Source organism: Heterodontus francisci, chromosome 27 (genome assembly GCF_036365525.1).
Source record: "Heterodontus francisci isolate sHetFra1 chromosome 27, sHetFra1.hap1, whole genome shotgun sequence".
Classification (NCBI taxonomy): domain Eukaryota; kingdom Metazoa; phylum Chordata; class Chondrichthyes; order Heterodontiformes; family Heterodontidae; genus Heterodontus; species Heterodontus francisci.
The window spans coordinates 42,501,430-42,514,371 of NC_090397.1; the positions used below are offsets into that span (position 1 = coordinate 42,501,430).

Below are 12,942 nucleotides of genomic sequence, written 5' to 3' on the forward strand. Positions count from 1 at the left end.
TGAGTTGCACTTCAATGGCAATGAGAATCATGCGGCTCCTATGATGGGCAGCTGAGTGGCGTGGCTGGTTTTACACCTGTGCAGCTAGTTGAAAATTTACCCCAATTTGTCAGGAAATGAATTGAAGATGAGACAGCAGCTGGCGAGCAGGATTAGATCTTGGCTACAATCCAAATGTAGTTATAAAACCTCAGAATGATGTGATTTCAGTTCTAATCATTTGCATAAGTCACATGAAGGCGCAATCCTGAATAGAATCATAGAATTATAGAATGGTTACAGCATAGATAGAGGCCATTCAGCTCATCATGTCTGTGCTAGCTCTGTGCAAGAGCAACTCACCTAGTCCCACTCCCAGCCTTTTCCCCTCAGCCCTGCAATTTTTTTCTCTTCTGATAATTGTCCAATTTCTTTTTGAAGGCCTCGATTGGATCTGCATTCGCCACACTCTCAGGTAGTACACTCCAAATCCTAACCACTTGCTGTGTTAAAAAAGTTTTTCCTCATGTCGCCATTGCTTCTAGTGCCCTCTGGTTCATGACACTTTCGCCAACGGGAACAGTTTCTCCCTATCCACTCTGTCTGGACCCCTCATGATTTTGAACACCTCTATCAAATTTCTTCTTAATCCTCTCTCCTCCAAGGAGAACAGCCCCAGCTTCTCCAATTTATCCATGTAACTGAAGCTCCTCATCCCTGGAACTATTCTCATGAATCTTTTCTGCACCCTCTCTAATGCCTTAACATCCTTCCTAAAGTGTGGAGCCCAGAACTTGACACAATACTGTAGTTGAATAACCATTAATCATCACAGTCCCAGGACATTACTGCAGGAGTTCCTCAGGGTAGTGTCCTAGGCCCTATCATCTTCAGCTGCTTCATCAATGACCGTCCCTCCATCATAACGTCAGAAGTGGGGATGTTGCTGATGATTGCACAATGGTCAATACCATTTGCGACACCTCAGATACTGAAGCAACCCATGTCCATATGCAGCAAGACTTGGACAACATCCAGGCTTGGGCTGTTAAGTGGCAAGCAACATTCGCGCCATACAAGTGCCAGGCAATGACCATCTCAAACAAGAGAGAATCTAACCATCTCCCCTTAATGTTCAATGGCATTACCATCGCTGAATCCCCCACTATCAACATCCTGGGGGTTACCATTAACCAGAAACTGAACTGGAGCAGCCACATAAATACTGTGGCTACAAGAGCAGGTCAGAGGCTGGGAAATCTGCGGTGAGTAACTCACCTCCTAACTCCCCAATGCCTGTCCACCATGTACAAGGCACAAATCAGGGGTGTGATGGAATACTCTCCACTTGCCTGGATGGGTGCAGCTCCAACAAGACTCAAGAAGCTCAACACCATCCAGGACAAAGCAGCCTGCTTGATTGACACCCCATCTACCACCTTCAACATTCAGTCCCTCCACCACTGACGCACAGTGACAGCAGTGTGTACCATCCACAAGATGCATTGCAGAAATTCGCCAAGGCTCCTTCGACAGCACATTCCAAACCCACGACCTCTACCACCTAGAAGGACAAGGGCAGGAGATACCTGGGAACACCAGCACCTGCAAGTTCCCCTCTATGCCACACATCAGCCTGACTTGGAACTATATCGCCGTTCCTTCACTGTCGCTAGGTCAAAATCCTGGAATTCCCTTCCTCGCAACACTGTTGGTGCACCTACCCCACATGGACTGCAGCAGTTCAAGAAGGCAGCTCACCATCACCTTCTCAAGGGCAATTCGGGATGGGCAAAAATTGCTGGCATAGACAGCAATGCCCACATCCCCTGAACGAATAAAAAGAAAGTTGAGGCTGAACCAGTGTTTTATACAGGTTTATCATAACTTCCTTGTTTTTGTACTCTCTGCCCCTACTTATAAAGCCCAGGATCCCCTATGCTTTTTTAACTGCTTTCTCAACCTGCCCTGCCACCTTCAATGATTTGTGTACCTATACCCCCAGGACTCTCTGTTCCTGCACCCCTTTAGAATTGCACCCTTTAATTTATATTGCCTCTCCTCATTCTTCCTACCAAAATGAATCACTTTGTACTTGTCTGCATTAAATTTCATCTGCCACTTGCCCTCCCATTCCACCAGCCCTTCTATGTCCTCTTGAAGTTTATCACCATTCTCCTCACAGTTCCCAATATTTCCAAATTTTGTGTCATCTGCAAATTTTGAAATTGTGCCCTACACACCCAAGAATTGAAGAAAAGGATATGAATAAACCTGGAATGAAGAAGGCCATTCTTTACATCAAACCCCCTATAGCTATGTACAGTCTACCAATCATATGCAAGTCACTTCTTGTACTATTATTTTTGGACCAACACAATCTGAAGTTAAACAAAGCTAGAGGTATGCGATACAGATGTGCTTAACTCTTTTTATTCGGCTCCACAACTTGGATGGTTTGCACATGAGGCAGCAAAAAAAATTCACCAAAGTGTATTGCATCTCTCATCAAAAGGAAGTTGAAAGGCTGAGTGAGAAACACCAAAAGTTACTTGTATAATTATGACTTCATGTTGTTTGCAGTGGGCGGGATATGGTTTCTGCAATGTCAGGCAAATGACTTCCCAAAGCACTATTCTCCAACCAGTTAATAATAGGAAAAAGCACATTAGGAGGTCTGAGGAAATGTTTCAAGGATAACTTGAAGCAAACTCTTAAAGATTGTGACATTCAGAAACCTGGGGGTATTTAGTCAAAGGTTATGCAATCTGCTATGAAGCATAATGCCACACATTTCAAAGCAAATAGGGTTAACAGCAGATGAAAGGAATCATGACAGAAATCTAAATCACTAACTGTTGACAAATGGCCAATGGATATGTAGTACATGTGGCCACCAATGTGCTTCTCACATTGGCCTCCCAAGCCTCTGCTACAAATACTGCTGACTATGACTTCAAACTTTGTTTGCTGTTGTAATTTTTCATTTCAAAGCAATTATTGTGAAATTAAATATGCTATATTGTAGACTTGGCCTTACTTATTCTCCTGTATATGCATATGCCCTCATTAGAGGTATGGTAACATAGTGGTTATGTTACTGGGTTAGAGTCATAGAGAGATGCAGCACTGAAACAGGCCCTTCGGCCCAGTGAGTCTGTGCTGACCAACAACCACCCATTTATACTAATCCTATGTTAATCCCATATTCCCTATCACATCCCCACCATTCTCCTACTACCTACCTACACTAGGGGCAATTTACCTATCAACCTACATGTTTTTGGCTGTGGGAGGAAACCGGAGCACCCGACGGAAACTCACACAGTCACAGGGAGAACTTGCAAACTCTGCACAGGCGGTACCCAGGACCAAACCCAGGTCGCTGGAGCTGTGAGGCTGCGGTGCTAACCACTGCGCCACTGTACCACCCTGGTTAGTAATCGAGAGGGATGGTCCAATAATCCAGTGATAGGAGTTTAAATCCTGCTATGATAGCTGGGCTATTTAAATTCAATTAGTTAAATAAATGTAATTTTAAAAAAAACTAGCATCAGTAATGACCATAAAATTACTGGATTATTGTAAAAACCCATCTGATTTACTAATGATCTTTAGGGAAGGAGATCTACTGTCCTTACCTAGACTGGCCCACATGTGACTCCAGACCCCCAATAATGTGGCTGATTCTTAACTGCCCTCTGAAATGGCTGACCTATCTACCCAGCTGTGTTCAAGAAGGCAATAACCACATTTTCGAGAGTAATTAAAGATGGGCAATAAATGTTGGCCTTGCCAACAATACCCACATCCTCTGAGTGAATTAGAAGTCTTCAAGCATAAATTTGTGGCTCATTTTTTAGGTATCTGCTTTAGCTCCCTTGAATATGTTAATTAGGGATCTAATGCCTATTAGAGAATTACTTGGAGAAATTAATTTCTAATGAGCGGGCTGGCCCTATTCAGGATTCTTCAGTGGCCCCTGAAGCAGCCAACTAAAAGAAGTCTGGAATTTCTTTTTAAAAAAACCATCCTGTGGAGCCATTATTCTCCTGTCGGGTGAGCTGCCTGTGGAGGTCAGACCAGTGCTGGCACCTATCTCCCAGTATGCTGATTAGGCCCATGGAACAATTTCTATCAATCAGCAGCCCTCTTGGTTTCGTTGCACACTAATTGCACGACACAAAGCCTGACCCTAGTGTCTATAGTCCCTTAAAAAAATGAAAATGCTGCTCTGGCAAAATAAAGCTCTGTTTTTAAGTCTTGTCAAAGACAAATAACATTCTTTCATAAAGGTGTATACGATGAACGTATATGGTAACCTTCCAACACTATACAGTTTACATCATTTTTTAATTGAGAAATCTAATTGACAACCCAAGGTCCATAGTTTAGGACACCTCCAAGGTTGAAAAGAGTGGGCAAGAAAAGTTCTCCTTAGAACAAAGGAGATTGAGGAGAGATTAATTAAAATGTTCAAGATTATGACAGGCTTAGATAAGTTAGACAAGGAAAAACTGTTCCCATTAACTAATGGGTACAAGGACTAGGGGACACAGATTGAGGGTTTTGGGCAGGAAATGCAGGGGGAATATGAGGAAGAACATTTTTACACAGCGAGTGGTAATGACCTGGAACTCGCTGCCCACAAGGTGGTGGAAGCAGAGACAATCAATGACTTCAAGAGGAAATTGGATGGTCACTTGAAGGAAATAGGCTTGCAGAGCTACAGGGATCGAGCGGGGGAGTGAGACTGACCGAAAGCACCGTGGAGAGCTGGCATGGACTCAATGGGCTGAATGGTCTCCTTCTGTGCCGTAAATGATTATGAGAAGGTGAAATAAATCAAGAAGTAATGATGAAGATGATTTGTTGCAATGTACTGCATAGAATGGGGGGTCAAGGAAGCAAACTAAATAAAATAAAAGCAAGTCATGAGTTCTTCTATCATTTGGTTCTGTAGATACTGCTGGACTGCCATAGAGATTTCAGAACAGAGAAGATTAAGGGACACATTGATAGAGTTGTCTCAAGTTCTGAAAGGATGGAATAGATAGAAGGAGACTGTTTCCAGGTTCAGCAACAAAAGGTCACAGATATAAGGTTAAATGTAAGAGAACAGAGAGTAAAGAGAAACATCATATGACGTCAAAAGTTGAGGTAATTTTCAAAAGGTTCAATGAGAACTAAATGACTTTATAGTGAATTGGGGATCTGATAATTCAATTGAAGATCGTTTGGCATCTTGGCAAAGATGACAGAAATGGTCCTGAAAAGAAGCAATTTTATTCCATTGTACCCCTGTGAAAAAGCACAGTGGCAGAGAGAACTGTAAATTTGACAGGTGCTCTTGAAGTTCAGTTTCTGGGCTAAAAATTAAAGCATGCTATTGTGTTGTAGCAAAGATGAACACCTTTCAGCTCAGTTGTCCATTATTCTTCGGAAATAGTATGATGCAAATCTGTAAGGGACCTGTCAATCTCTAAATGTGTTTGGAGTACCCTCTTAATCCTGAAGCATATTGGAAAATGCAACTCAGCCAATTATGACGATATTGTAAATCCTGGAATTAGCTGGTTGTCTTATGAGGAAAGGTTGGACAGACTGGGCTTGTTTTCACTGGAGTTTAGAAGAGTGAGGGGAGACTTGATTGAAGTATATTAGATCCTGAACGGTCTTGACAAGGTGGATGTGGAAAGGATGTTTCCTCTTGTGGGTGAGTCCAGAACTAGGGGGCATTGTTTTAAAATTAGGGGTCGCCCTTTTAGGACAGAGACGAGGAGAAACTTTTTCTCTGAGGGTTTTGCGACTTTGGAATTCTCAGCCTCAGAAGGTGGTGGAGGCGGGGTCATTGAATATTTTTAAGGCGGAAGTAGATAGATTCTTGTTAGGCAAGGGAATCAAAGATTTTTGGGGGTAGATGGGAGTGTGGAATTCGAGACAGAAACAGATCAGCCATGATCTTATTGAATGGCGGAGCAGGCTCAAGGGGCCGAATGGCCTACTTCTGCTCCTAATTCATAGGGTCGTATGGGAATTGGAACTATAATTTCATTATTTGCAGATGACACCAAATTAGGGGGTATAGTTAACACAGTGGAGGACTGCACAAAATAAAGGAAGATACAGATAAGCTTGCAGAATGGGTCTGTAATTGGCACATCAATATCAATATAAATAAATGCGAGGTGGTACATTTTGGTAGGAAGGATAAGGAGACCACATACTCCTTGGAAAATAAGTGTTTAATTGGATAAACAAACAGAGGGAACCAAAGAATCATACAATCCAGAGGTTAATAAGGCCATTAAAAAGCAAGCAAAGCACCGGGATTCATTTCCAGAGGGATAGAGTTGAAAAACAGAGAAGAGATGTTAAATTTGGAGAACGTTGGTTAGACCACACGAGTACTGTGAACAGTTCTGTTCTCCATATTATATAACAAAGAACAAAGAACAGTACAGCACAGGAACAGGCCATTCGGCCCTCCAAGCCTGCGCCAATCTTGATGCCTGCCGAAACTAACACCTTCTGCACTTCCGGGGCCCATATCCCTGTATTCCCTTCCTATTCATATATTTGTCAAGATGTCTCTTAAACGTCGCTATCGTATAAAGGATATAAAGGCACTGGAGAAGGTGCAAGAAAGGATTTACAAGAATGATACCGGAATTGGGAGGTTATACCTTTTAGGAAAGCTTGAACAGGCTGGATCTCTTTTCTCTAGAAAAAAGAAGACTTAGGGATGACTTGTTGGGGATCTTTAAGATTTTGATAGGGTGTAGAAACGATGTTTTCACTTGCAGAAGGGCGCATAACTAGAGGCTATAAATGTTAAGATAGTCTTTGATAAATCCAATAGGGAATTCAGGAGAAACCTCTTTACCCAGAGAACTCGCTACTGCAAGGAGTAATTCAGGCAACTGGCATAGATGTATTTAAGGGAAGCTAGATAAGCACATGAGAGAGAAAGGAGTGGAAGGACATACTGATAGGGTTAGATCAGGGGTCTGCAACCTGCGACTCCAGAGCCGTATGCAGCTCTTTAATATCTCATTTGTGGCTCCCAACCTTTTCCAGTTGGATTGTATTAACATGAAAAAAGTTTTAAAAAGTAAAGTCAAGAAAATTAAGAGCTGTATTTTTATTGTGGGCAATAAAGGGCTAATCATTGTCTACACTTTATGATTTCAAATGATTATTTTAACGAAAAACATTATCGTGCTCTAAATAAACCTGTTGATTGGTATATACACCATGATTATAGATAATACCTTTGATTCAAGGAACAGGGTTTTTATGGTTGCTACCATTGTTGTTTCTAATATAGCTGAGATGATAAATTATTCTGAATGTGCTATTAGAAGCTATTTTTTATCACAAGAATCAATAGTCAAATAAAAAGCCTTAATTCTACACGTCTTAAGTTAAAGTTTGCTTTAAAGATGACAACTGATAAAATTATAGTAAAAAAAAGTTTTTTAAAAAAGATAATTCAGAGTAAGGTCTATTTTAATTTTGAATTTTTTTCTATTGATACATAAATAAAATACGTGTGTTGAATTTATGACAGAATGCTTCATTTGCATATATCAGAGAGACTTGGCAATTTGCCAAGTCTTTGGTTTAGAAATGCCAAAATTTTGGCTTGCATTTCCCAATAGTTTTTATTTTAGGCATTTTTTTTAAAAAAAAGGCTCTTTGAGTAAAAAAAATGCTGTAGATCCCTGGGTTGGATAAAGAAGGCTTGGAGCAGGCTTGTATGGAGCATTAACACTGGCATAGACATGCTGGGCCAAATGGACAGTTTGTGTGCTGTAACTACTATGTCATATTATGTAACATAGACAGTTTTCGACGATCTTTACAAGGCCAAATCCCAAAGCATAAAGAAAGAAAGATGTTTCATTTATGTGGCCCTTTTAACAACCTCAGGACATCCCAAAGTGTTTCACAGCTGATGAGGCATTTTTGGAAATGCATTCGGTGTAATAATGTTAGAAAACATAGCAACCAATTTGTGCACAGCTCGGTCACATCAACAACAATGAGATAAATTGAGTAAATATTCATATTTTAGTGTTGTTGGCCGAGATATAAATATTGGCCAAGACACTAGGAGAATTCTTCTGCATTGTGTCTATGCCGACTAAAAAATGTTCCACTCATTCTAAATCCAACTTCCAGCATTTGGTCCATAGCCCTGCAGATTACGGCACTTGAGGTGCATATCCCTTTCAGGCAGTAAGTTCCAAACCCCCACCATCCTCTGGATGAAAACATTTTTCCTCATCTCCCCTTTCATTTTTCTACCAATCATTTTAAATCTGTGCCCCCTAGTCACTGACCTTTCAGCCAAGGCGAATAGGCCCTTCACCTCCACTCTATCCAGGCCCCTCAAAATTTTGTACATTTCAATCAGATTTCCCCTCAGCCTTCTCTGTTCCAAGGAGAACAACCCCAGCCTATCCAATCTTTCCTCATAGCTGCATTTTCCCAGTCCTGGCAACTTCCTCGTAAATCTCCTCTATACCCTCTCTAAACTTGAAAGTTAGACAGGCTTTAGTTCAACGCATCATCCAAAAGACAGCAGGCTAGATTTTATGGGTGCACCTGAGGCGGGATGGGAAGCTGGGGGGCCGATAGAATCGTGACTGGTGGCGGGGGGCCCATTGTGAAGCACACCCCATTGCCAAGCGATTTTGCATGGGGCAGGAAAGGTCAACGACAACCTTCCCACCCAGAGGCCAATTGAGGTCCTTAAGTGGCCTATTGACAGCCACTTAAGGGCCTTTTCCCGCTGCTGTTGGAATCTGACCAGTGATGGGTGGTGTCTCTTCCACGTGGGGAGGGCGCCTTGTAAAATGAGGTGCACTCCCTGTGGACTTGGTGGGGGAGGACCCCTGCTGGCAAAACTTCTACCTCCATGGACCGCCCCATCGCCGGGGCCTTCTGGACTGGTCCTGGAGACCCCACCTCACTTACCTGAGGTCCGGGGTTCCAGCGCTGGGCCTGGATCCAAGGCCTCTGCAGTACCAGCAGTTGCCACTGCTCCCGGTGGCATTGCCAATACTACTGAGTGGCCGGCCCTATGATTGGCCAGCAGCTCCTGGATGCAGGATCCCAGTCTTTAAAGAGACAGAGATCCCGGTGCTAGAAACTTCACCTCAGGAACAATGGAGGATTGTGCTGGGGGTTGGTGGGGGGGTTTTCCCCAACTTTTTGGCCTGGTGCCGGAAACCCCACCATATCCACAAGATCCCGGCCAGCATGTCTGACAGTAAATACTTACTCAATACTGCATTCAAGGATCAGCCTAGATTATGTGCTCAAGTCTCTGATGTGGGGCTTGACCCATGACCTTCTGACCCAGGCAAGAGTGTGACCACTGAACAAAGGCCGACACTTAGTTTTGTTGTCATTCGAGTTAGCCACTGTTATAATAAGGTAATTGGACAATCCTTTGAAAATTATTCTCACTAGCATTAATCTCAGTACAAGATTAAACTGTCGGTTTTCTAGCTTGCAGCAAACGATGACCAATTTCCCTTAAATTTACATATGCATCTCATGTATTTGAACAAATTATACTTCCCTCTGATGTGATATTTCAACAGCAAACAACGATGCAGTCTGATTTTAGAATATGCGCAATAGTTTTTTCTATCACATTGTGAAAACTAGAAATAAACAGAAGTATGAAATCGTCATACTTTATTGTAGCGTTGTGCAGACAAATATTCTGAAGAACTGGAGATTGCCAACCTACTGTATTTAATATGGAAAGTGCGAACTTTTCAGTAAAATCTGTCTCCTGATATTTGTGGCAAGTTCATTAAGATTTCAAAACTCCTGTCTGGCTCACAAAAAAGACTGACTTTACAGGCAAGCAAATTATTGAAGTGTAAATAATTTATTTGTTATTCTTCTAGTTCTGAAGTTTTCTTCCAATAAAAGTAAACTGCCTTGCAAAATCAGCGAGAAATTATTTGACTGGGAGCTGAAGCTTTTGAGCAATCAGGTGTGCAGGAGTTTAATAGGAATACAGAGGAGGCAATTGGTTGTGCCAGCAGATTAAATATGAAGGTGGTTGAATAATTTGTAATAAAAATGTGGACTAGGCTGCTACACTTTTGGAAGCATATTATTTGTAACTTTAGAACTAGAATGTGCGAATTCACTTTGAAGTTTGTTGGAAATGAAATCTGGTGAAGTGTTGGCAGCAGATTGTTATTAGTTGATATGGGATACATTCCAAGAGAGAAATCCATTGCAGATTTTAAGAGTAAACTTTACATATCTAATGGTTCTTACTACTAGAACATTTAAGAATATGAACTGAAATTGTACATATAATCGAGTACAAGCCATGGATTTTCTGTTTGTTTTCTGCTGGTTTCGATTCCTTTTTATTATCTTGCTCCCTGAGAATCCCTCAGCAAGTGTGACAGGAAGTGCTCCTGAGGAAAATAAGGTGCTAGTACTAGCACTTAAAGCTCCTTTGATATTTAGGTTGCAAAGCCTGGGATTTTACTGCTGTTCATTTCTTTCTTGCCCATCGTAAGATTGAAAAGTAAGGGCATATGGAGAGGCTTGCTGAGATTACAGAATCATTACAGCGCAGAAGGAGGCCAGGCCATTCAGCCCATCATGTCTGCACTAGCTCTCAAAAAGAGCAATTCCCTCAGTTCCATTCCCCTGCCTTCTCCCCGTAACCCTGCACATTCTTCCTTTTCATATCACTGTCCAATTCCCTTTTGAATGCTTCAATTGAACCTGCCTCCACCACATTCTCAGGCAGCGCATTGCAGACCTTAACCACTCACTGCGTGAAACAATTTTTCCTCATGTCACTTTTGCTTCTCTTACCAAATACTTTAAACCTGTGCTCTCTCGTACTCGATCCTTTCACGAGTGGGAACAGTTTCTCTCTATCTACTCTGTCCAGACCCCTCATGATATTGAATAACTCTATCAAATCACCTCTCAGCCTTCTCTTCTCCAAGGAAAACAGTCCTAACTTCTCCAATCTATCTTCATAATCAAAATTCTTCATCCCTGGAACCATTCTCGTGAATCTTTTCTGTAATCTCTCCAATGCCCTCACGTCTTTCCTTAAGTGCCCAGAACTGGACGCACTACTCCAGCCGAGGCCGAACTAGTGTCTTATACAAGTTCAACATAACTTCCTTATTCTTGTACTCTATGCCCCTATTAATAATTCCCAGGATACCGTATGCTTTATTAAAGCTCTCTCAACCTATCCTGCCACCTTCAATGATTTATGCACACATACACCCAGGTCCCTCTGCTCCTGCACCCCTTTAGAAGTGTGCACTTTATTCTATATTGTCTCTCCATGAAAATATTAGACATCAAGAGTGATGAAGGAAATAAGAGAGCTGTATGGTTCTGGGTGGTAGTAAATGAGAGAGATCTACTGACAGGCAACCCAGAACCCAGCGGACTGTTTGGCACATAGGGTGCAGGAGAGAGAGACAGGGCATCTCTGATAATGCAGCAATAATACAATATACAGAAAAGAGACGAGGAAAGCAGGGATTAGTATAAAGTACAGGGCATGGGGTATATAATTTCAATGCCACACTATTATAGAGATAGGAGTATATGTTCTGATTCTGTATGAACTGTTAATGTGCTCATATTTCATTTCTTTGTGATATTTCTAGCTTCAGCCAGTTTATTTCAAACACTAAAATAGCACACTGAGGAATATAGTCCTAACAGATAAACTGTTCATACCTGAACTTCACCAGCATCAAAAGATACCCCATAATCTCAATATTCTTATTATTGACATCTCTGCTGAGCTCTTTTTTGCAAGACTACATTCAAAATGCAGCCTGCAGAGAGCATGAATCTGAGGTATATGTCAAATATTGTTGGAATAAATAAACCCACTTTATCATTGCTCAGTATGAAAATATGTCTCCTTGGTGTTTGTTATTCTTTTCCACCAGGCTCCAACACATTTGAAGATGCTGGAAATTATATCAAGACTCAATACCTGGATCTCAACCTGCGCCAAGATGTTAAAGAAATTTATTCACATATGACGTGTGCTACAGATACACAGAATGTTAAGTTTGTGTTTGATGCAGTAACAGATATAATTATCAGGGAAAATCTGAAGGACTGTGGCCTCTTCTGATTCCTTCCATTTCTGCTTCCTGCCAGGTCACTCTGTAGTAAAACCATTACATTAGTATCAATAATTATAAAGATGCAGAAATTGCAAGTATTTGTCACTATGTAATTATGACTTTACTGTAGGTTATTGAAAGTTTATGTATGTTGAAGATTTTAATATATGATTTTAAAATAAATTATAATATTTGAAACAACTGTAGGCCCAGTTAAGGCAGGTGATTTGGGAACCTTTTATTTCATGGTTTACTGCCACTTGCAGGTAGGATTGTTCTCTACTTTATCACTGACCAGATATTATTGTTAGAACCATTCTTCCCAGACTAAAGTTCAAAGAAGTAATAAAAATACCTTTGGTCTAGAGGCAGGGACAGGCTGTAACAAGCCACCAAGGATCAGACTGTAAGATAAATGCATCAATGATACCTGCAAACTAATGAGTCGATTTGTTTTTCAGTCCACCAGTCAAAATAGTGACTGTGTTAGGCCCATTTGTGAGGGATTCTTCCAGCTCAGGTTATGTGGTCATGCCTTCAGCTGCCATGGACTTAAGCTCTGGAATTCCCTCCCTAAATCTCTCCACCTCTCTTCTGTTTTGTCCTTAAAACCTAGCTCTTTGACCAAAAATTTTGTCATCTGCCCTAATATCTCCTTATGAGGCTCTGTCAAATTTTGTTTGATAACGTTCTTGTGAAGTGCCTTGGGACCTTTTACTGTGCTAAAAGTGCTATTTAAATGCAAGTTGTTAGTTATTTTGATAAATTCTGGCAAATATGTCGCAAACTGGTTATCATG

At 41.4% G+C, this 12,942-nt stretch overlaps 1 protein-coding gene across 1 annotated transcript in view; it reads left to right on the forward strand.

The window, feature by feature from the left end:
* Nucleotides 1–12,151, forward strand: part of LOC137385003 (guanine nucleotide-binding protein G(t) subunit alpha-2-like) — a 55,851-nt gene extending 43,700 nt beyond the window's left edge. Inside the window, exon 8 of the mRNA XM_068059738.1 lies at nucleotides 11,961–12,151. Within this exon, the coding sequence (XP_067915839.1) occupies nucleotides 11,961–12,151 (191 nt within the window). The remainder of the gene's footprint in view (nucleotides 1–11,960) is intronic.
* The last annotated feature ends 791 nt before the right edge of the window (nucleotides 12,152–12,942 follow it).